Source organism: Neolamprologus multifasciatus, chromosome 18, assembly GCF_963576455.1.
Source record: "Neolamprologus multifasciatus chromosome 18, fNeoMul1.2, whole genome shotgun sequence".
Taxonomy (NCBI): Eukaryota; Metazoa; Chordata; class Actinopteri; order Cichliformes; family Cichlidae; genus Neolamprologus; species Neolamprologus multifasciatus.
The window spans coordinates 10,169,937-10,193,104 of record NC_140456.1 but is presented as its reverse complement, the minus strand read 5'-3'; the positions used below and the strand labels follow the sequence as shown (position 1 = coordinate 10,193,104).

The following is a 23,168-nucleotide window of genomic DNA, read 5'->3' as shown; positions in this document are numbered from 1 at the left end:
TGTATTTTTTCACTGAAGGTATTACAGCAAGAAAACACAAAACATTACTTTTGTTTCAACAGCATGGCATTGTGATAAAAGTCCAGAGGTTGGCCTCCCTGCAGATAAGGGCCACCCTATTAAAAATGTTTTCACCACTGTGCAACAAATAATATAACAAAGGAGATCAACTGAAATCCTATCTCAAACAAGAATATAGGGGGAAACAGCCAAACTACATCAATAGATATCAGCTCCCAAATGCTCACAGAGTGATGTTCAAAGATGAAACCATGCAGCACAAGCCGCTTGTCTGACATTAGTTATCACTGCGTCCAAATGCTCTTTCAGTTTCCAAAAGCAAACAGCCACCGAGGCACGGGTTAAAGTTAAAAATGGTTCAAATTTTTTACAACTCTAATAAAATAAGTGAATTTAGGAGCTTAATGTTGTTAGATTATTAATATTAAGTTAGCTAAATAAATGCCACTACATACCATGTTTTCTCTGAAGACAGAGATATTGTTCAAATGCACAAGCACATGGAAGATGAAGGTTAAAGGTTAAATAAAAGTGCATGTTGAGACTGCCTGATTAGCAGAGACAAATACAACCATATGGTAGGAAGAAGACCAGCCAACACGCTGTCAGCGACTGATATGTTGAAAAAGTTGTGATCCCAGGTTTCAGTTCACACTGTAATAAATCAGAGACTGAAGTGTTACAATATTTTTTGTCCTAAACACCATAATACACCTGAATATGAATATTCAAAAAAATAAGGAACACAACACTAGAATAAAATAGAATAGCCCTTTATTTTCATTGTACATGTACAACAAAAAGGGAACGAACCTCATCTAGTGCAGCAGACTCTTGGGCTCAGAAAAGGGGTTAAATCAACCTTTAACAAGCTGACAGTAAACACTCTCCTTTCCTAACTAGAGGGACCAGGTGGGATTGCACAGCACATTTATCCCTTGTCCTCCTGCCCCAAATATTGAAACAATGTCCTACATTTTGATTTGCTCTAGTTTTTGAAAGTCAACACTGAGAAACTTTTATTGAGTGGCTGTAGAAAAAAACAGCCACTCAAAAGAATTTAATCACGGGTCTTCTGCAGATTAACACTTCACTGTCTTTTGCTCCCTCTGCCACCGCTAAAGTGGAAAATTCCAGATTTTTCATAGAAAATAGAAACACCCAAATGAATGAGAATCATACCATAGCAAAGACTGAGAATTACTTCCCACTGGTTTCACCCAACTATTAGAAATGTCATAGAGTTTGTTATGCTTCTATCAGTTATGTGTGAGCTCAAAACAAGATGTACCAGTTGATGGATGAATCCCACTTTAACCCAAATGATTACTAAGCAACTGAAGCAACAGGTAACAACAGTGTGATGGTATTAGCCACGCATCGGTAAAATCAGTCCATACATTCACCTCAGTTTGTTTTCGCAGTTAAATCAAGCAATATAATCAATTAATGTCTTTGCTTAAACCTAACAGTGATATTTTGAAGTGCAGCTATAATAGCATTTAGTGCTTTTACAAAAAGAAATGTTTTCTGTTACTAATTATGTTTCTCTTTCTTTGAGTTACCTGATTTGGGAAGGTGGCTGTTTCCTGTCTGGGCAAAAGGCATGGTCAAGAGCTGAGGAGTTGGATGGTCGTGCTTGGCAGGACCAACCAAGTGCTTGTCAGAAACGGGGATGTTTTAGGTTTACTTATGTCAGGGGTCTCGAACTCCAGGCCTCGAGGGCCGGTGTCCCTGCAGGTTTTAGATCTCACCCTGTGTCAACACACCTGAATCAAATGAATAGTTCATTACCAGGCCTCTGGAGAACTTCAAGACCTGTTGAGGAGGTAATTTAGCCATTTAAATCTGCTGTGTTGGATCAAGGACACATCTAAAACCTGCAGGACAGCGGCCCTCGAGGCCTGGAGTTCGAGACCCCTGACTTATGTAGTTTCGTGCTTAGTTAGTATTGGTGTTTGTTTTTGTTTCCCCTATTGTGTGTAAATGGTTTGGCCAAACCACTGTAAAGGTTACCCTCTTGTGTCTTTGTGTTCAGGTCAGTTTGTGAGTTAAGTTGTGTCCACTTTGTTTGGTTAATTTTCTGGAAGTTACAGTTTGAGTAGAGTTATATTTAGTTGACCTCTTTCATGGGCCTGCCAATTATATTTTGAATTTTGTCTGTTTGAACGTTTTGGGGTTGGTTAAAATGAAAAAAGCCCATTTTGAAGACATTTTTCCTGTGTCCTCTATGCCAGGGGTCTCGAACTCCAGGTCTCGAGGGCCGCTGTCCTGCAGGTTTTAGATGTGTCCTTGATCCAACACAGCAGATTCAAACAGCTAAGTTACCTCCTCAACATGTCTTGAAGTTCTCCAGAGGCCTGGTAACGAACTAATCATGTGATTCAGGTGTGTTGACTGAGGGTGAGATCTAAAACCTGCAGGACACTGGCCCTCGAGGCATGGAGTTCAAGACCCCTGCTCTACGCCTTTGCTGCTTGGTCCCTCACAGACAGTTTTAAACATTACTGTTAGAAACATAATGAGGAGAAGCTTCTTCCCCCCAGGCTGTTCGGGCCCTGAATCAGGTGTAGGACTGGACTGTCACACACATCATATCACCGCACGCACTCTGTTTATTTGCACACTAATTATAATTTATTATCTCTTTTTTTCTTTCATAATTTCTTTCATAAATCGTTATTTGCACATTCTTTTTACTGTAAATTTCTGAGTTAAAATCTGTAAATCTTGCTGTCATTCTTACTGTCATTTAATGGCCGGGCATTGCACAGCAATAAGCATTTCACCACATGTCGTTCTGTGTATGGTTGTGTGTGTGTGACAAATAAAATTTGAATTTTAACTAATTTTTTACCGCTTGTTCCACTTGGGCCTATTCCTGCTGCCATAGGCTAAGTGACGGGGTACACCCTGGACAAGTCACCAAGTGTTCAAACCTGTGGGCTATTTGGAATCAACAGTTAATGACCTGTTAGTTAACCCTAACCTAAACAATATCTTTGGGCCGTGGGAAAGAAACCCTAATTCCCAATAAAATGCTATAAGAACTTGGACTATATCCACTATTCATCACTAATCTATTCAGTAATCTATTCAGTATCCCCGTAAGTAAAGTCTGTAGTATTCATCCTCGATATGTCACGACAATTCATCTAAAAGTTTTTCACCAATGAGAAATTGTGTGCCAGTTAAAACAAACACCTTTTTTTAAAAGTGAGAATGTGAGGGGGAAAAATTGAATTTTTTTTAATGCTTCAGATTAATGTCTGCTCACATTTCAATAGAATGATTTGAGACTTGCCACTTTAGACGAGCTTCTCTTGCGTCTGATAACAAAACCTGCCTGCAGAGAGAGAAAAAAGACATTGTGTCTGAAGTGTTCCCACAGAAGCTTGTGATGAAAAGGTGTGGGGAAAAAAGTACCTGAGGACAAAAAGTTAAAATCGTATAAATGTGTAAAAATACAGGGTAACAGAGAGAAAGGCGGACAGCCTAATAGTCATAACAGATTTAGACTGCTTGAAGGAAGCATTGCCCTGAGGTTCATTTAAGTACTTTTCTCTCATCAGCGAGGAAAAGATCTAAAACTGTGAAAAGAAAAGAGAAGCCAGTGCAGTTTTTTCTCCCAGAGCTATTGTCTAAAAATACTGGACACCATGCTGCGAAGTATGGCTCTGATTTCAGTTTCACAGAACCTGCATCCATTTGCTTGATGGGAACAGTTGGCGTTGGTCTGGTTCCCAGGCTTCAGTTCGGTGCAGTGAACCCAGTAAGAAGATGCCTGAGTGATGATGCCCTCTCTGCCCCCTGAAACCCTCCTCCTGTGCTGACAGACACAGACACAAAGACTCTGATAGAGGCTCTCAGCTGATGGAGACAAGCCTGTAAGTACTATTGTAGCAAAAATAATTGCAGATATAAGTGATGTCAAAGCATACCTCAACATGTACAGTGGGGGGTTAAATTTCTAATACTACTAAAGAGGAATTCCTCTGTTTTATATTACATACATACACATAGTCAAGCTGCATGTTCTCCACATTTGTTCAAACCTGAAAATCCATTTTATCCCAGAAGGATCTTGAAATGTTCTGAAAAAGCCCCAGAGATGTAATTTCTCTTTCATTGCCTTCCCATGGCTCCAAAATTTTTCAACAGGTTTGTGGTCAGTTACAGGAAAATCTTTGGTCTTAAAGGCTTAGAATAAGTATATAAGAAATTAACATATAGAGAAACCTCAACCTTGCATTCTTTTTAATGGCCAGCGGGGGGGAAATGTCCCGTGGTTGCAAAAAGAAGTCCGGCTGCATAGAAGTCTGTAACAAAATGACTCCACTTCTCACTTGTTATGTATGTACCACAGGCCTTCAATGTGGCTGCAGTTAAACCTTTACTCAAAAAGCCATCTCTGGACCCAGCAGTCTTAGCTAATTATAGGCCAATCTCCAACCTTCCTTTCATATCAAAAATCCTTGAAAGAGTAGTTGTCAAACAGCTAACAGATCATCTGCAGAGGAATGGTTTATTTGAAGAGTTTCAGTCAGGTTTCAGAGTTCATCACAGCACAGAAACAGCTTTAGTGAAGGTTACAAATGATCTTCTTATGGCCTCTGACAGTGGACTCATCTCTGTGCTTGTCCTTCTTGACCTTAGTGCAGCATTCGATACTGTTGACCATAATATCCTATTAGAGCGATTAGAACATGCTGTAGGTATTACAGGTATTGCACTGCAGTGGTTTCTATCATATCTATCTAATAGACTCCAATTTGTGCATGTAAATGGAGAGTCCTCTTCACACACTGAGGTTAATTATGGAGTTCCACAGGGTTCAGTGCTAGGACCAATTCTGTTTACATTATACATGCTTCCCCTAGGCAGCATCATTAGAAGACATAGCATACATTTTCACTGCTATGCAGATGACACCCAGCTCTATCTGTCCATGAAGCCAGATAACACACACCAATTAGTTAAACTGCAGGAATGTCTTAAAGACATAAAGACTTGGATGGCCACTAACTTTCTGCTTCTTAACTCAGATAAAACTGAGGTCATTGTACTCGGCGCTGAAAAGCTTAGAAATATGGTATCGAACCAGATTCTTACTCTGGATGGCATTACCTTGGCCTCCAGTAACACTGTGAGGAACCTTGGAGTCATTTTTGACCAGGATATGTCCTTCAATGCACATATTAAACAAATATGTAAGACTGCGTTCTTCCATTTGCGCAACATCTCTAAAATTAGAAATATCCTGTCTCAGAGTGACGCTGAAAAACTAGTTCATGCATTTATTACTTCCAGGCTGGACTACTGCAATTAATTATTATCAGGATGTCCAAAAAACTCACTGAAAAGCCTTCAGCTAATCCAAAATGCTGCAGCAAGAGTACTGACAGGGACTAGAAAGAGAGAGCATATTTCTCCTGTTTTGGCTTCCCTTCATTGGCTTCCTGTTAAATCCAGAATTGAATTCAAAATCCTGCTCCTCACATACAAGGTCTTAAATAATCAGGCCCCATCTTATCTTAATGACCTTGTAGTACCATATCACCCTATTAGAGCACTTCGCTCCCGCTCTGCAGGCCTACTTGTTGTTCCTAGAGTATTTAAAAGTAGAATGGGAGGGAGAGCCTTCAGTTTTCAGGCCCCTCTTCTGTGGAACCAGCTTCCAGTTTGGATTCGGGAGACAGACACTATCTCTACTTTTAAGATTAGGCTTAAAACTTTCCTTTTTGCTAAAGCATATAGTTAGGGCTGGACCAGGTGACCCTGAATCCTCCCTTAGTTATGCTGCAATAGATGTAGGCTGCCGGGGGATTCCCATGATGCATTGAGTTTTTCCTTTCCAGTCACCTTTCTCGCTCTCTATGTATTAACAGACCTCTCTGTATTGAATCATATCTGTTATTAATCTCTGTCTCTCTTCCACAGCATGTCTTTTATCCTGTCTTCCTTCTCTCACCCCAACCGGTCGCAGCAGATGGCCGCCCCTCCCTGAGCCTGGTTCTGCCGGAGGTTTCTTCCTGTTAAATGGGAGTTTTTCCTTCCCACTGTCGCCAAAGTGCTTGCTCATAGGGGGTCATATGATTGTTGGGTTTTTCTCTGTATCTATGAAGCGCCTTGAGGCAACTTTTGTTGTGATTTGGCGCTATATAAATAAAATTGAATTGAATTGAATTGAATTGTTTCAACACCTCAGGAGACATTTTTGCAAAAAGAGTATGATTTCAATCTCCTTTTTTCAATCTTTTTTCATATGACATTAGCTCTGGTAAGTGGCTATCATGTAAGCAACCAATGTCCTTGGTTTATCCACCAGTGGGAAGTGTCACAGTGACTACATCCATGTTTTATAGCCCATATAGCCTTCAAAGCTGTGTTTGAACTCACTTTTCTGCTGCAGTATGAATCATTCTTCACAAAGATGCAAACCAGAGGGTCAAAGATGCCTCTGAAGAGTAGACTACTCTTTCTTGGTCTAGGAGGAGTGGATTCAAAGCTCAGAGCAGTGACTTCAGACTTCACTCTGGGTTCACCCTATTGCCATTCAACTTTGTCTTGGATTCAGCAGCAAACAGGAGTTTTTCCCTCTTTCTCCATGAAATGCTGGCATGTCTTAGCCCAACACGGATGTTTTTTAAGACACCACTTGAGACACTACTTGTAGACAACAGATTTTTTTAACAAGGCTTTTGGTGAAAAGTCTTAGCAAATTCTGTCTGTGATGAAGCTGTTTTCTGTCTCCCAGTGAATGCAACCTACAAATCTAATTTCAGAGTGGAAAATAATAAACTTACACCAGGGTTCTTTATGTAAGATTTATAGCATGAAGCCAGAGATCTGAGAGATTTGGGAAAATTTGTGAATTGAGCTGTCCAAGCAGGATTAAAGCAGGATTAAAGACCAGGATTTTAGTTTTATTCTCACTGATGAAGAGCAAATTCTGGGTGTAATTGAAATATAAGTGATTGGGCACTAACATGCATTTTAATATGGACCCAAGAGGGATAATAGAATAGGACCCAAAATAGAGCCCTGGGGTACACCACAAGTCAAAACAGCCTATTATACAAACTAATACTAATTGAAAACAACCTGTTAGACAGATATGAATTGAATTTAGTACAGTGGACACAGATATATTGTTAAAAATGATTCACTGATCATGAAATATTGAATAGCTAGCGTTGGGAAATGGATTTCTCCAGAAAAGGTACCTACTGTGGCTCTGTTCTGGCCATTACTTTGTCTTAAGTCTGGGCTTCTTATAAGAGTGTGGTGAGTTCTGTAGCTCAGCTGCAGGGGAAGGGTTGGCCAACTTGGCTGGTAACGATCGTCTAATCATGCCTCCTCTATTTCAGTAGTACATTGGGACCTGGAAGAGGAAGAGAGCTGAGTTGGAGCAGCAGTGCGGGGAAACTGGGCAAACAAGAGAGAAAGGGACAGCGGCTGCTGCAGCTTGGAAACAGCTCTGTAAATAAAAGTCACAAATATTATAACCACTGTGTGTGTCATGCTTTCTAAAACCCATTTCTGCTGAAAGTCTCTTTGAGGAGTATGGGGGGAAATGGCATTGGTGTTCAGTGGGTTTCAAATTAACAATATTAGTTAAGTGTGGATGTGAGGTTGGCTCTAACTGATCAAACACCATAAAGAATCAAATAGTTTTAAAAAAGATATGACATATAGTTGATCTGAGTACAGGAACCATACCCACAGAATAATTTAGACATAGGAATGACAGAATTAAAAATATTAATATTTTATTTTAAATTTATTAAAATTTAGAAGACCCAAGAAGTTTGTCTTCCTTCCATTTCCGCTCTACTCTCCTGTATTGCTGTCTGAGTGCAGAGTCTCATTAAGCCATTAATGGGATTTTACTTTGGTATGGTGTGACCTTAATGAGCCAACAATGTTCAGGATAGTGAAGCAAGTGTTGTTAAAATAATTTAAGATATGGTATGCACAGAGATGAACTGGGAGAGAGTAATGGATCATAAAATGATTAAAACAAATTGGTCGGTGGTAACAGATGTAATAGAACATGAGCATCAAATAGAAGCACATCTTTGGACCATTATTTCTGGAAGGCTGACTTTCCTGATGGGGAAAGAAACTGCAATTTCAATTTCACTGGTATGCCCATATAATCCAAAACATAAAAATAAATCAAACAGATAAAACTACATTGCTCAATTTTTTTTTTTATCATATTTTTTTTAAATGGGCTTATTTCTTTTTCTAATATTGACCTCAGCTTCTGTTCACTGCACTTGCCTTGAGCACACAAATCCCACTCGCCAGCTTTTCAAATCATTTTGTTTATGAACAGCATCCAACCAGAAGAAAGCTGGCTTAAAGGTAGAGTCGTATCAAGACCTACTGTAAGATAAATACGTTTTTTTAAAACAGTGGATCATTCAAAGCCACTGTAGCAGAATCCAAATAAAAACAAGGACCCTGAAAATAATTGTAATCAGTTGGACCATAAAATGTAAAGGTGATTATGAGATCCTGACAAAATGATAGCACTATCAGCAAAATTTTACAGCTGTGGAATCTCACACTGTGCTTCAGCAGGTGGACTTTTCCAGGTCGTCACATTTGAAATCTTCATATTTAGCTTTTTCTTGGCTGCTTTCTGAGCTCCTTTTATCTAAAAATCAGCTGTATTACAAATTTGGTCACATATTACCACACGCATCACCAAGTAATCTATGTTAGTTTTTTTTCTCATTATTGAATACACTGACAACTTTTTATAATTAAAAATGGGCTGAATTCAAAATTTGGTGAAATATAATGAAAATTTTAGCTTTAATTCAACATTTAATTCAACATATTTTCACAAAGATTATTTAGAATATTTTCTCTGGATTGATCTCAAACAACAAACCCTTCTTCAGAAAACTCTTAATTTTCACAGTTGTCTTATAATGAACATTTTAATATTACATAGTGATCTGGTAGTTGTGGCTTTCCAGACCAGACCTGTGTAAACCACAATTTTCACACATCTGTTTCAGAGGCTCTACTCACACTTCGTATCGCCTGCAGCCACAGAAACAGCGGCTAATCTGTCCTGTGTTCCTCCGCTTTCAAGACGGCTCACAAGAATGAATCATTTTGACTCACTATGACAAATTTCTCTCAAGCATAAATTGAAATGTAATTACCACAAGTTCTTTTGGACACTGTGTCATTTTGTTAATGTATGAATGATTCATCTCAGAACACAAGGTTCATTTGTATTAATAAATGAATTGCAGACTAGGAGTCCGTGCCCAGGTAAAAATTTCGTTTCCATTTTCATTTTCCCTTCAGCAGCTTTAAGGACATTTTTATTCTTTCTGAACTCTGATCCATGTCATCATCACAGTCCAAAATTTGTGCTTTACTGCCTCCTAGTGAATACAACAGTAGGTGATAATGGGTTAGAAAGATTTGCCAGATTATCAGTTATCACTGTAGGGCAATAAATATGACATCTGCTGCTTTTCACACACATCATACCAAAGACAAATCTAGCACCCGGTGGTCCATTTACCAGCTGTTATGGAGCTTTTCATCATCTCATTTTTTCTTGTTATTGTGGAAACGTAGCTGCAACCTGTCATTTCAAAAGTTATGGAAGAAGCTGTTCAGGGAAAGATGAACGAGAGGTGTGAAGATCTGCATCATAAAAGCAGATGTCAAAAAGTGCATAACTCATTTAGGTTTTTATTCCAGATTTATTGTAAATTAAAAATAGGGAAGATTTGGATTCTAATTTATAAGAAATATTTAATGCTCTGTTCTGGCTATTACTTGATTTCATCAGGCTTAACACTATGACCACCTGCCTAAGATTGCATTTGTTCCCCTTTTGCTGCAAAAAGAACCCTGACCTGTCGAAGCATGGATTTCATGGACCCCTGAGGACGTGCAACCAAGATGTTAGCAACAGATCCTCAGCCACATCCATCAGGGAATATCATTTCAATGTAAGCATGTACATGGTCTGTAACAATGCTTAGGAAGGTGGTACAAAGTAACATTCACATGGATGGCAGGACCCAAAGTTTCAAAGCAGAAAATTGCCCAAAGCATCACACTGCCACCACCGACTTCTCCAGGTAAGGTACGCATAAGCATCCGACCATCCACATGATGTAAAACAGGCGTAGGCAAGTCTAGGCCTCGAGTGCTGGTGTCCTGCAGGTTTTGATGGCATGACCTCCTCAACATGTCTTGAAGTTCTCCTGGTAATGAACTAATCATCTAATTCAGATGTGTTGACCCAGGGTGATATCTAAAACCTGCAGGACACTGGCACTCTAGGCCTGGAGTTGCCCACCCAGGATGTAAAATAAAACATGATTCATCAGACCAGACCGACTTCTTCCATGGCTTAATGCTCACATGTCCATTATTGGTGCTATCGGCAGTGGACATTGGTCAGCATCCACACTCTGACTGGTCTGCAAAGCCACATTAGCTCATCTGTCAGACCAGACCACACAACTTTTCCTCACCACGTGCATCACTGAGCCTTAGCCATTGATGTTTTGGAGATGCTCTGACCCAGTCATCTAGCCATCAGAACTGGAACCTTATCAAATTTCCTCAAATCATCACCCTTCCCCAGTTCCTGCTCCCAACATAAACTTTGAAGATAAAATGTTCAGTTGCTCCCTAATAAATACCACCCACAGGTGCAATGATGAAGAGATAATGAGTGTTATTCACTTCACCCCTCAGTGGTCATAATGTTATGCCTGATTAGTGCATACCTCAAAGGTGTGTTTTATAAGTTCTTCCTTTTAAAGAGCAGGGTGGTGCTAAATATACTGATAACAAGTGAATTACAATTCAAAATCAGATGTATCTCACAAGTTCTGAATTCCTGACAAAGAAGACTATTAGAAGACAAGTAGCTTGTAAAGCCACCTTTAGCAGCAAGTAATCCTTTTCTGTGTGACTTTCTCAGTCTCTCAGTGGGAATTTTGGCCCATTCTTATTTACAGCGTTGCTTCAGTTTATCAAGAGGCAGGCATTCATTTTTGCACAGCTCTCTTAAGTTTCTGCCACAGCATTTTAATCTGGTTGAGGTCTGGGCTTTGACTGGACTGTTGCAGCACAATGATTCTTTACATTTTCAGTCTGTTGTAGATTTGCTGCTGTGCTTGGGTTCACTTTCTAATTGCATGACACAATTTCAGTCAAGTTTTGATGCTTGAGAATGCATCAAGACATATAACTCTAGGGTTTCGTGCTTCATCTTGTCTGAGCACAGTCTGACTTTGCGGCGAGTTTGCTGGTACAACCACTCCTGGGAAGACTGGCATTGAGCAAGACTTCATATTTACCATCAGCAGTGAGATTTCTAGCATTTCAATAATCATGCCTTCTACACTTCTCTATCTACTGATGTCTCGTTTCACTACTGTGGGTTTTTTCCTTAGTAACTTCAAGTTGTTAGTTGCTTAGAAAATCAATCCTCATGAGACAAAATGAAATATTCTCTTAAAAGTTGAAAGTTCAGCCCAGCGTACATCTCAGAGGTGCCCTGCTGTCATTAAACTGCAGATGCTCCAGAACAGCTTCCAAACAGACCTGGAGTTCAGATTGTTTTGCCTGCTGCTGTTTCTGAGGTCAGGAGTAAACTTTTGTTCATGTTACTCAATAACACTATCTGTAGGGATGTTCTGTTTTCTTAAGAGTCTGGCTGTTCAGGCTGAGTTCAAACTCTCTTAAAAATATGTTTGATGTATGAATAAAATATAAGAAAAAAAAAAAGAAATCTTATCCAGTTTAAGTGGCTGACAGTTCACCGTAGAAGAAGATAAGTCATTAAAAAATCATGAAGGATGGTGTTGATGCCTGATCGGAACTTCAGGTCGCAGCAAAAAACAAAAACAGATAAAGTGGAAAGTAATTAAAATGAGAACGAAGTCATGATTTTCTCTCTTGATATTTTGCAAGTCAGTCTCACAGCAAATGTACACCAGCTACAGCTTTCTACAGTGGAAACGGCTCTAAAATTATGAGATGCTTTCACTTATTCCTGTTTCTTTCTACTGACCTGCATACAAGTCATGTGAATGTCATATTTTTTTATTTTTTCCATTCCAGGTGGAGCATGACTCAAACACTGGACTTTTATCCTAGAGACTGGGGTTTAGATTCTGCGTAGGTTAGTTTTTAATATTTACTTTCATTTGTATTTTTTAAAATATATATATTTTTCTGTTTAGGCATGTTATCTTTAGAGTTTGACCCAGGAGATTTGGAGTTTGTGTCCTATGTGGTATCATTAGTTTTTCTGTATTAATTTTTATATTGTTTTTAGTTGTTCTTCTGACAGTGTTTAGTTTTGTTTGGTTTTTGGGTGCAATTATTTTTTCATACTATTTTTAGACATTGTCTTTAGGGCCATCATAGCTGTTACTCCTTTTGCTTTGAAACTGTGCAGTTTTTAATCATCTATACATTCACACATTTTCTTAATTGCTTTTCCATTTCAGGGTGATGAGAGAGCTGGAGCCTATCTCACGCTTGTGTTCATACCGATTTAGAATTGCCAGTTAACTTTAGTGTATGAGGAAGGTAGAGTGCCCAGACAGAACACCCACACAAGCACCAGGAGAGCACAAAAACTCCACACAGAAAGGCTCCAGCCAGCCAGCAGGTTTGAACCAAGAACCCTCTTGATGTGAGGCAACAGAGCTGACCACTGTACTGCTTTGGTACCCCACGAGGAACTTAATTGTTGAATAAAAACTGGACTTGTCTAAAGAGCAATCCTGACCGCCTACCACCATCCATCAAGCTGAGTATTAGACTTCTTGTTTTCACCAAGAGTTATGGGCCAGTTTTTCTTGGCTGAGCACAAAGACTTCTTGATCCTAGTCTTCACTGGATGCCTCAAAATTCACATTGTGAGCAAAAACTTTGTTGAATTTTGTTGTTTGTTAGCGTTGGACCTTTTCCTGCTAAATTATCCATCTCATGGTTTATCATACAGACGTGACAGCGGTTTAAATCTCCTTATTAATAAGTAATCCAGGAAAAAGTCAGTTACGCTTGTGAGTTATTTTGTCTTCTTTAGACAGAAGCTTCAAGCAAAATCAGCAAACCTCAGAGATTTTTGAGGCAGTTTTGTTTTTCTTCACCTTCAGACTGAAAATAAGCTCACTGCATAGAGCTGCCTGAGAGATTTTAGACACCTGATATCCTTTCACTTCAGCCAAAGCACTGAAAAATCTATATTTTTGAATGACAACACGGTGAAGCTTTAAGCAAAGCCACAAAACCAGCTGCAGCTGCTCTGTCAGTTGACGGGTAACAAACTCACCAGCAACATGAGGTAAATTATAAATTTGTTGGAAACAAACAAGACTGTCCAATTCATGCCAAAGCTGCAAAACAGACCTCTCGCGGAGCTGCTGAGAGGCAATAACAGAAGCAGCATAAAACCAAACTGGGTGAAAAGTTAAAAACAAAACTGCTCCAAACTCATGAGTAATCTCTACGCACATAATATTGCTGTGGCTTAATTAAACATTTATTAAGTGATTGTCTGCTGTGCCTGTGGTTTAGCAGCGTTTGGCTGCATCTGCCTGTCCTGGACTAATCCTCTGTATTTTGTGCTGAGAGATAACGAGAGGGTGACAGGACTGAGAAGAGGAGAGGGAGGAAAAATGGGTTGCGGCTTTCCTTGCAAACAAATACGACAGAGAGGTGAAAGCTGTGATCCATCCATCTGTCTCTCTGCTCCTTTTCTCTCTTTGGTTTCCTCACTCTTCGCCTCTGTCTCTCATTCACACTTTTTTCCTTTTTTTTTTGCTTCTCTCCCACCTTCTGTCTTCCCTGTCTCTTTCTCACTAATGAGAGCCAGTGGGGTTTCTCAGCAGCCTAACAACCAGCATGTTTGTCTCTGCCCAGACACCAGGGGCCCACAGATTACTGCTCCCCCATGGACTAAATGAATACACAAATAAATACAAGGCTCCCAGTACATTTTCTGCAGCACCACATTGCACTAAGAATATAACACGATGAAAAATGCATGCGACAGGAATGGTGGCAGAGGTGAAGGCAGGGCCAGGGGCACCTTGGGTCTGATTGGCCCCTGCATACCTCACACCAGAGTCAGTGAAGGATGGCTTGTTAGTATTATGGATGGAATATTGAACAGGTCGGCTGAAGATGTGGGGGACCTCGTGATTCCAGGTTTTATTAAACAAGATGGCACAAGGGCGGCCAAGGAAACTGCTGGGAGGCAAGGGCCAAAATCATAAAAAATATTTTAAGATATCATCTACAAAAAAGACACAAAACAAACTGATGCACAATGATCACAGGTATACCCAAGAAGGCCAAAACACACTAAAAAAAAAAAACAGAACAGGCTCAAAAGTTCATAAAAAGATTGAAAAGTATTAAAAATAGACCCAATAAGACCACAAGCAGATTCACAAGGACCACTGACAGCCAAAAAACAGTGAGAAAATTGTCCCTCTGGACTCACAGAGCTTAAAAATGACCATGCAATCATGTTAAATATCTTAACATCTTCACAATGTTCTAATGGCGCTTCTCAACAGGAATGAACAGCTCTATGAAATAAGACTTAGACACAGACACAAAATGACCACTGAAAGACACAAAGCAACAACAGATGAAAACAAAACTGAAAATAAATGTAAAATGACTACAAACAGCTGTAAAATAACCCTGTCACTAATAAGAATCAAACCTTTAAACGCGTCTTATCTAAAGTTACTTCCCAGCGTGATGAAGTTCATCAGAATATTAATGTAAAATGTGCTTCACCATCTTCACGATCCTGATGCTCTAATTACTGCCGGGAGATAATAACGTTCTCCATAGTTACTGCAATCATTTTATCATTAGACTGACATTTTATTAAAGCCTTTGTTAGAAAATTGTTTCAGTTAAAGTGTCATTTTCTTATCGCCGTTACATTGCAGGGGGGAATCTTATCTTCATTACATGGAGGAAAACAGGTAGGAGAGAATTACAGAGACGGACTGCATCCATCTCTTTACCCCGGTCCATTACTGCAGTCTGCCACCGCTGTGAAACACAATCTCTCACACAGCATCGGCAGAGTCTGTGGGCTGCCAGCTTCATTACTGCAGCATCAATCTTAATGCTGGAAGTAAAAGAGTTTTATCCTAATCAATGCAATCCATGAAAGTCTTTAACTACAAGCTGTTTAAATCCTTAACATTAGATATTAAAGCTAAAATATCTCATGACAGACTGTGGATTAGGTTTATGGATTGCAAAAGGAAAGAATAAAACTCCAGCATGACACCGTCTATAACCTGACTTCAAAAACATGTAAATTTCAATAGCATAACCAAAAACTAAATGTAGAGTATACTGCATGTTATGGCTTGTGTACTGAACTGCATTAATTTAATGCCTAATACAATTTCTATCCAGTCTGTTGGTTTTATATAATTATGACGGACTTAAGAGAGACTTAAAGCAACATATATATATATATATTTTTTCTTTTTAAAAGGTAAGGCTGCCATCTAGTGGCAAAGCTAATTTAGTTCTGCAGAACGAGCTCATACATATGAAAACGACGTCTATACAATATTTAAGATTCTGGTAAGTACAAACATGTTAAAAAATATTTTTCAAATAGTGACTGTTTATGCAGTTCAGAGGAGTTATGACAGGGAATCAACAGACTCTTTATGAATGCTTTCCAGATCAGTTTTAATCCATTAATAATTAAAACCTCTGGGCTTCCAGACTCTCTAAGCAGCCAATCACATGGCAGCAGATCAGTGCGTTTGGTCAAGATGACCTGCTGAAGTTCAAGCTGACCATCAAAGTGCAAACGAAAGGTGATTTGAGTGATTTTAAATGTCTGAGTGTTTCAGAAACCGTTGGACTATTCTGATTTTCCCACACAATCACATCACATTCATGTCAGAGGTCAGACTGCTTTGACTGATAGGAAAGTAACTCAAATAACCACTCGTTACACGGTATGTAGAAGACAATCTCTGAATACAGCACCGTGAACCTTGAAGCAGCTGAGCCACGGCAGCAGAAGAGTTTTGAAAGGTTTTCCTTTGGTCATGTTGCACTTTTCAGAGTGAAATAACTACAAAAATGATTCACACAGCTTAAGTTACCGTGCTCACAAGATGAAATGTTTGCATATCACACATGCAAAGATGCTAAAGTAACAGCAGACACAGGTTACAGCTTCAAAAGCAAACCAACAGCAAAAATAAAAAATAAAAAATAAATATTTAAAACTAAAATATTAATTGTTGTTTAACTGTCTTTCATTTAAAAATGTCCCACATTTCAGTGCTCCAGCTCACCCAGTGTGAAAAATGCATGTTCCTCTTTTCATTTTTTAAGTAGTTTTCAATTTTTAAGTAACATCACAGTGTGAGGGGCTTACTTGGTGTTATGAGTAAACATTAAACCAAAACTTTTAATCAAGAAATCAGCACATTATTCCACAATGAAAAATAATCATCACTCAGTATCACCATAATTAGCCCCATGCAAGCCAAATGAAACAGCCTGTCCATTAGTGATAATCTAGCTGTAATATAGGAGAAAAACAAAGGAGGTATTTTCTCTGCATTATTTGCCTCTTTTGATTTTTCTTATATTATATTCATATTTTTACAGCAGTGGGTCTGAATCCTCCTTACCGCTGATCATTACACCTTTTCTTCCACCATGGAGTAATCAGCTTCATCTAAAACCTGTTAGTATTTCATTGGTAGTCGATTCAAGTTTACCTGAGCATGAGAGGCAGCAGATGGCCTTCCTCTTTTGTTAGCTGAATAAGTAAAATAAACCAAACTGTTACCTTGGTCTGCAAAATGGATTTGTTTACTCTGTGGCTGTTCAAGTTCTGTGTAACTTAGTTTGAAGTAAATTGCCACCGTGGCACCTTTCTCACTTTGTCTTCTACAGCAGGGTAACAATAGATTCTTCTAAATTGAAGCCCAAATACGTAAATAGACTCGATGTGCATGTTAGAGATGAATTGCTATGGGATTTGAAAATTCAAAGCCCAAGTTTAGTTTAAGTCTTTGTGGGGCATTATTCAAATTTATTCACCAAAACACTATGGAGACTGTAAACTTGTATCACTTATAATTAATGTAAAAGTAGACTTTAATTTACACGTTTACTATTCGGATTTGGGGAAAAGTCTCGATATAGTTGCCTTCTTTTCATTTTCATTAGAGTCAAGTTTCAACTTGTACTTTAAATAAGCTCCAGCTGCTCACTTAATCACACGGGGTCCAACAGCGACAGAGGCGGCGCCGCGTGTTTGATTTGGCTGATTTTTACATCAGAAGCTCTTCCTGACCCCAAGGGATTTGTTTCCTCCTGGAATCAAATTCATATTAATGACACAAAACGTATATTTTAAACAATCAAACAGAAATAAAGCCATATCATCATATGGTCCTTTTAATGCTTGATCTGAAGATGCTTTAATGAGTTTGAGCGGCCTTTTCATCCCGACAATGAAATCTCGTTTTTGACATCATTTTTGTCTGTTGCAAGTTTTAATCATATCTAGAATGTACAATTACGGGAAGATAAAACTCCGATGACTGGCATTATTTATCTGCATTATCTTTGTTTGCTGATGAAGTCAATTTGTTTTTTATTCCATCCATAATAATTAAAATTTTAGTGAGCAGAATTCATTGAAAACTGAACTTTAAAACGTATAATAACACAGGGGTCTCTCTGTGACTTTTCATTTTGTATAGCAATGACATTTACTAAGTATTAAAAGCCCTTAAAAGGGGAAAACTAATAAGAACGAATGCTTTACCAACTCACTGATAATGTCTCTCTTTATTGACACTTAACAGTTAACAAAGAACAGATAGAAATTTAATTCTGTAAGACGAGAAGAGTGCACAAAGTGAACGTGAAGCTGTCTGAAAAGCCATTTCATTTGACGGTAAGACTGGAAATATTTCATGTTGCACGCACTGTGGAGACAAATCTAACACAGCTGCACTGAGCAACATACATTTAAATAAATAGTGTAACTAGGATCCTGGATAAGATATTAAACATACCAATGATAGTGTTTAAGCTCTGGGTGGTTCCAGTCACAAAGAGAACATTTTCTCTTTCCATAAAGCCCGCCAAAATAAGAGTCTGTGTAGGGTTTATTTTAATGCATGGAGAAAGCTGTCCTATGACGCATCTCCACTTCTAAAGCCTGCTGGGCAGTGTTGCTCTTCACATGCTCTTATCAAATACATAATAAGCTAAAGGCAGGAAATTGAAAAAGCTCTAGCTTTATGTGTGACAACATACTAAAACGGCAAATCTAACTTTTACCTTTTCTCCCTCAGCCGAATTCATCTAACTCATCGCTTCCATTCTTTACACTCAAGGTCAAAGCTGATAAGCTATGAATATTCCCAGTCATTCCAGTAACAAACATGATAATAAAGCACGATAGGACAGAATAGAAGGAACTTCTGGCCAAAGAAACTCATAACACTAATAGCTTCTTGGCTAGAGGACAAGCTGGAAGGTGATAACATCAGGAAGATGAAACATTTTAACTGTGAGCAAACTTTCACATTTTCCCCCTCAAACTGACATAGTGAGTAAGTTGAGAAGTTGTTGTTGCATGTGGTTGAATGTTTTTGCATGATTTCCAGCCTTCTGCAAAGATGATGACACTTCAAAGCATCTTTTTAAGCCCCTCCTTTCGTTGCAGTGACACGAGAACACCGACTCGATGAGTAGCAGGAGGATTAAAACAGAGAGGTTCAGAGGAAGTCATGTCCAAACTGTGAGACTCTGTGCACCCGAAATCCAGCCGTGCCACGAGCCTCTGTTTGTGCGGGTGGAAAAAGTGTCTGTGTGATGCATCAGAGGGTTAGCTGAGGAGGTCAGGCTGCAGGCCGATACGCTGAAGGACGTCCTCGGGCATGCACAGCACCGGATTCACCGCTTTGATCTGTTCGTCTCCAAGCAGGGAGAGGCCTGCAACCCCGAACAGGGTGTGGAAAGGATCCACCTGCAAAGGAGGATTAACAAGAATCAATAAGACTGATTATAGAGAAAATACTACAAAAGTGGGCCACAGAAGTGGACCAAAATGTCTTGCACTCAGTGTCTTTGAAACCACCTGCTTTACCTCACATGCAAAGACTTTTTTTCAAATATTCTTAAAATTCTTCTCACCATATCTCCTGGTCTATCGGCAAAACCTCCCGTCTCCTCGTCTTGACAGGCCAAAATAAACTTTCGTAGCTTGTCTTTGTCAATCCAGCGGATCCTGCCGATGATTTTCAGCGAGGCCAAAACCCACCACGAGTAGCACACATCTGGAAGCTGAATGATACCGAAAGTAAAGCAGAGGTGTCGCTCATATTTTCTGCCACATGCCGGTTCAGAATATGGAGGCAGCAGTCTTAGCAGAGCCACTGAGAGCTCCCTCTACCCACTCCACCTCCTTTAGCTCCACTTTTCTTGGTAGGATATGTCTGAAACACCTCAACTAGGAGGCGTCAAGTCAGTCAGCCCAGTCAGTCTTAGTCAGATGCCTGACAACCTCAACTGCCTCCTTTCGATGTGGAGGAGTGGCGGCTCTACTTTGAGGCCCAAAGAGGAGGGAGAACCCAGCCACCCTTTGGAGGAAGCTGATCTCCTCCTTTCAGACACATTAATATTTTATTTGAGCTTAAAAACTGTATTTATTAACAGGTAATCTAATCCAATAAATCATCAGCCTGTTCCATCTACAATATTGCTTCTACAGCTCAAACTCTTCAACTGCAAAGGAGTCTGAACTTCAAACTATAAAACCAGATACTTTCATTAAGTAACTCAATACTTCACAGTGTTTGGCACAAACCTTCTCAGGTCGACCATTCAGGCCTCCAGACGGCAGCTGTCTCTCACAAAGCCACCACCCCAGGAGGTCAGCATTCAACTGGTGTAACTGGCCAGTGAGCGACAGGAAGCCAGTGCAGCAGTAAATCTGACAGACAGGAAGGAAAACACCGGAAATTGATTTTAATACCAACTGATCCTAAAGTGCCAAATTCACCACCATCCAGGTTGAACACATCATCCTTACACTGCAACTGTCTTGGCCTCATTTATAAGTCAGCGTCATTCAACAAGACTGGTGTGCAGGAGCAAATCAGGCAGGAAGTGTTAACTTAACATATAATTCCTTTATTTTATTTTAGATTGAAACTTGAAAGAGTTTTGCTGCTTTTGTTCAAAAAGATTGATTTACTAACTAACTGTCTGACATCAATTCAATCAATTTAATTTTTCTATCAAATATAAACAAAAAACTTCCGAGAGTCTCCAAACTTTTCTGTGGGAGTAAATATCAGTATATCAGTGAACTCACCTGACCAGCATGAGACTCAGAACCAGGTCTGCATCCAAAGCCTCCATCAAAGTTCATACATGACAAAACAAACTCTACGGCTTTGTCAACATTGATCGTGTCCATCTTGCCCTGGGAAACAAAAAACATCTTAAAATGAAGTATAATGAGCTTAAATTAACACGGTTTATTAAAACATGCTTGTTAAGGCTTAAGAATGAAAGAGCTGTTGAGTCAACTGATGGACTTTGTGATATTGTGTAACTTTATTATTTATTTAGTCTCATTTTATCGACACAAATAAAGTCCGATGCTCCCACATAACACTGCCGAGTAATGGACTTTCTAAAACAGGTTCAACTATAAAAGGTTTTAAGTTAAATAATAAATCATGTAAATAACAATTTACATGGAAAGACTAACATACATACCAGTAATGCGAGTGTAGCAACAGCGCAGAAGGAAAACCGTGTGTCTATTTCTCCTGCAAAGACAAATAAAATTTAGAAAAATTGTTCTTAGCTTTATTTATTTCTTCCCTAACTTAGAAGCACGTGTATTGTGGGATGTGAGAGTAAAACTCACTCACCCCACTTGTCCCCCGCAAAAGAGCCATCTTCCTGCTGCAGCCCTTTGACATATCCCACAACTTTGTCCACATCAATCGCATCTACGCTGTCATACAAGCACAAGATCTGAGGAAGAGAGAAATACTAATAAACAAGAGAACATAAAATACACCGTGTGCAGACCATTCAAGTTCCTTTACAGACCAGACACTATGGGACACAATTTGAGATGTTTATTTGAGCTAAATATAAGCAGCACTATGAAGAAAAATAAATAAACATCTAGAGGAATAAACACTAGAACTGCTAAAAAAAAATTTGCTAAAGAGGGCCCAATTCAGAAATATTAAAGCACATATAAATATTTAAAAGTTCAGTGTATCATCTAGAATTAAAGCTGTAGAGAATACGAGAGTAATCTGCTACCTGGACGGCACTGAGGGTGTAGAGCAGGTGGGGGTCGTGTCCGATGCTGGCGCTCATGCCTCCACACTCGTGCTGACAAGCTTTGATGAAGTCTACGATCTCCTGCTGGTTCATTCTGGGTAGCTGGCCCATCAGGTCCATCACAGTCAGCCCCCAATAGATGCCGCTCATCCTCAAGTACTCAGACAGCGTGTACTCCTGACAAAACACCAAAGGTCAGCAGCGTTAGTTCAAAAACATTTGATGCTTTTTAGTGATTGCCCCTCTGAACTCCAAAGTCTACCACAGAAGCTCAACTGGATTGTTATCTGAAGGTTTTGAAGACCACCCATTCAGCGACCCCTTAGAATTTGAGTCCCACACTTTCTCATCCCATTCAGTAACTCCTCATCTCCTTTGGGTAGGATCATTGCCATCACTGGAGTGGCGGGATGACAACGACCACCCTTTACTTGCAAGTGGCCAAGCCCAGAATAGAAACACAGATATCAAGGCTCTGATGAGGCCTGTACTCACATAGTCGTCCTTTTTGGAGCCGTAGGCAGCGATGTAGTCTGCATGTTTCTCCAGCAGCAGCGTGCTGGGAGCGTCGGGCTTTATGATCACATCTTTCACCTGGGTCCCCTGAAATTCAACACACATCAACACGTCAGACAGCCTTAAAACTCAATAACCTGAAAAAATCTAACTTGACTTCTTCCTCTTCATAATCTAGCGCTGAGTTAACCCCTGTTTAGCAGATAAATGGCTGACTGTTAACATGATTCACGGCTTGTTGACAGGCTGCTACATGCTAACATCTTAGCCACTCTGCTAGCTGCTTTCGCTGATTAGCTCGCTTGTGTGGGACTAAGTTTGGATAGACTAGAAGAAAGAGCACATTTACACAATGTTTTATTGTAATGTTATCCTAAACTACACTCGTTATCACACTAGAAACAGGTCGCTGGTTACCATTCTGACATGATCCGGCGTTTTCCTTCTTCCTCTTCTACAACAAATGGGGCTGTTGGTTTGGAGCGCGTTATTGCCACCTATTGGTTTGGAAGGAGAACTGCAGCCTAAATCCTCATATTTGAAGTGATATTTCTTACTCGAATATATTTAAGCACAAATGTTCAGGTATCTTACTCAAGTCATTTATTTTTGCAGTGTTGGGGGAAAATTTCGCACTGCAATTATTTTTCCATAACCATCATGTGCAACTTCGAGCAAGGCACCACTGAAAAAACTATGACCAGCTACATCACTATGTGGTTTGGAAACTCCACCACCTAAATCACATAGTAAATGCAGCAGAAAAGATCACTGGTTGCTTTATTGCCCTCCCTCCTCGACAACTGTAACACCTGCCTAGCAGTCAGTATTGTGGTGACCTCCCCCATTAGACTGAGACACAGTTTCATCCATCAGGCTGTCAAAAATATTGAACTCCTTCCTCTACTCACTCCCCACTCTGTCCCCCTAGAAGACTGGATTCTAACCAACCCAAACATGAGCAATGTGTCTTACGCCTAGCCTTTACATAAAGGACATTAGTGCTGCTGTTGTGTCTTGAAGACTATATTGCTGTTATCTACACATATTACTTCAACTACAGAACTGAAAATGAAGCAGACTTTTTAAAGTTAAAGTTGTTTTAAAAGTCCTTAAATATAGTGAATATTTGACAGATTCCTAACAAGTGAAGCTTGCAATAAAAAGAAATTAAAATAAAATTTTAAAAAAAGACATGGTTGTCAATGCTC

General features: G+C 39.5%; 1 protein-coding gene across 1 annotated transcript; it reads right to left on the bottom strand.

The window, feature by feature from the left end:
- Nucleotides 1-17,888: 17,888 nt before the first annotated feature.
- Nucleotides 17,889-23,164, bottom strand: rabggtb (Rab geranylgeranyltransferase subunit beta). The gene is made up of 9 exons (XM_085141509.1): nucleotides 22,375-23,164; nucleotides 21,937-22,044; nucleotides 21,421-21,618; nucleotides 21,015-21,120; nucleotides 20,857-20,909; nucleotides 20,447-20,557; nucleotides 19,937-20,062; nucleotides 19,264-19,413; nucleotides 17,889-19,096 (listed from the first exon to the last, which is right to left on the bottom strand). The coding sequence occupies exons 1-9, from the start codon at nucleotides 22,375-22,377 to the stop codon at nucleotides 18,956-18,958; spliced, it is 996 nt and encodes a 331-aa protein (XP_084997635.1). The 5' UTR covers nucleotides 22,378-23,164; the 3' UTR covers nucleotides 17,889-18,955.
- Nucleotides 23,165-23,168: the final 4 nt, after the last annotated feature.

Coding starts and splice junctions, on each gene's coding strand:
- rabggtb (XM_085141509.1), bottom strand. Junction 20,558..20,856: donor TTGCTACACTCGCATTACTG/GTATGTATGTTA, acceptor TTTGTTTCCCAG/GGCAAGATGGACACGATCAA. Junction 19,414..19,936: donor TGAATGGTCGACCTGAGAAG/GTTTGTGCCAAA, acceptor GGTATCATTCAG/CTTCCAGATGTGTGCTACTC.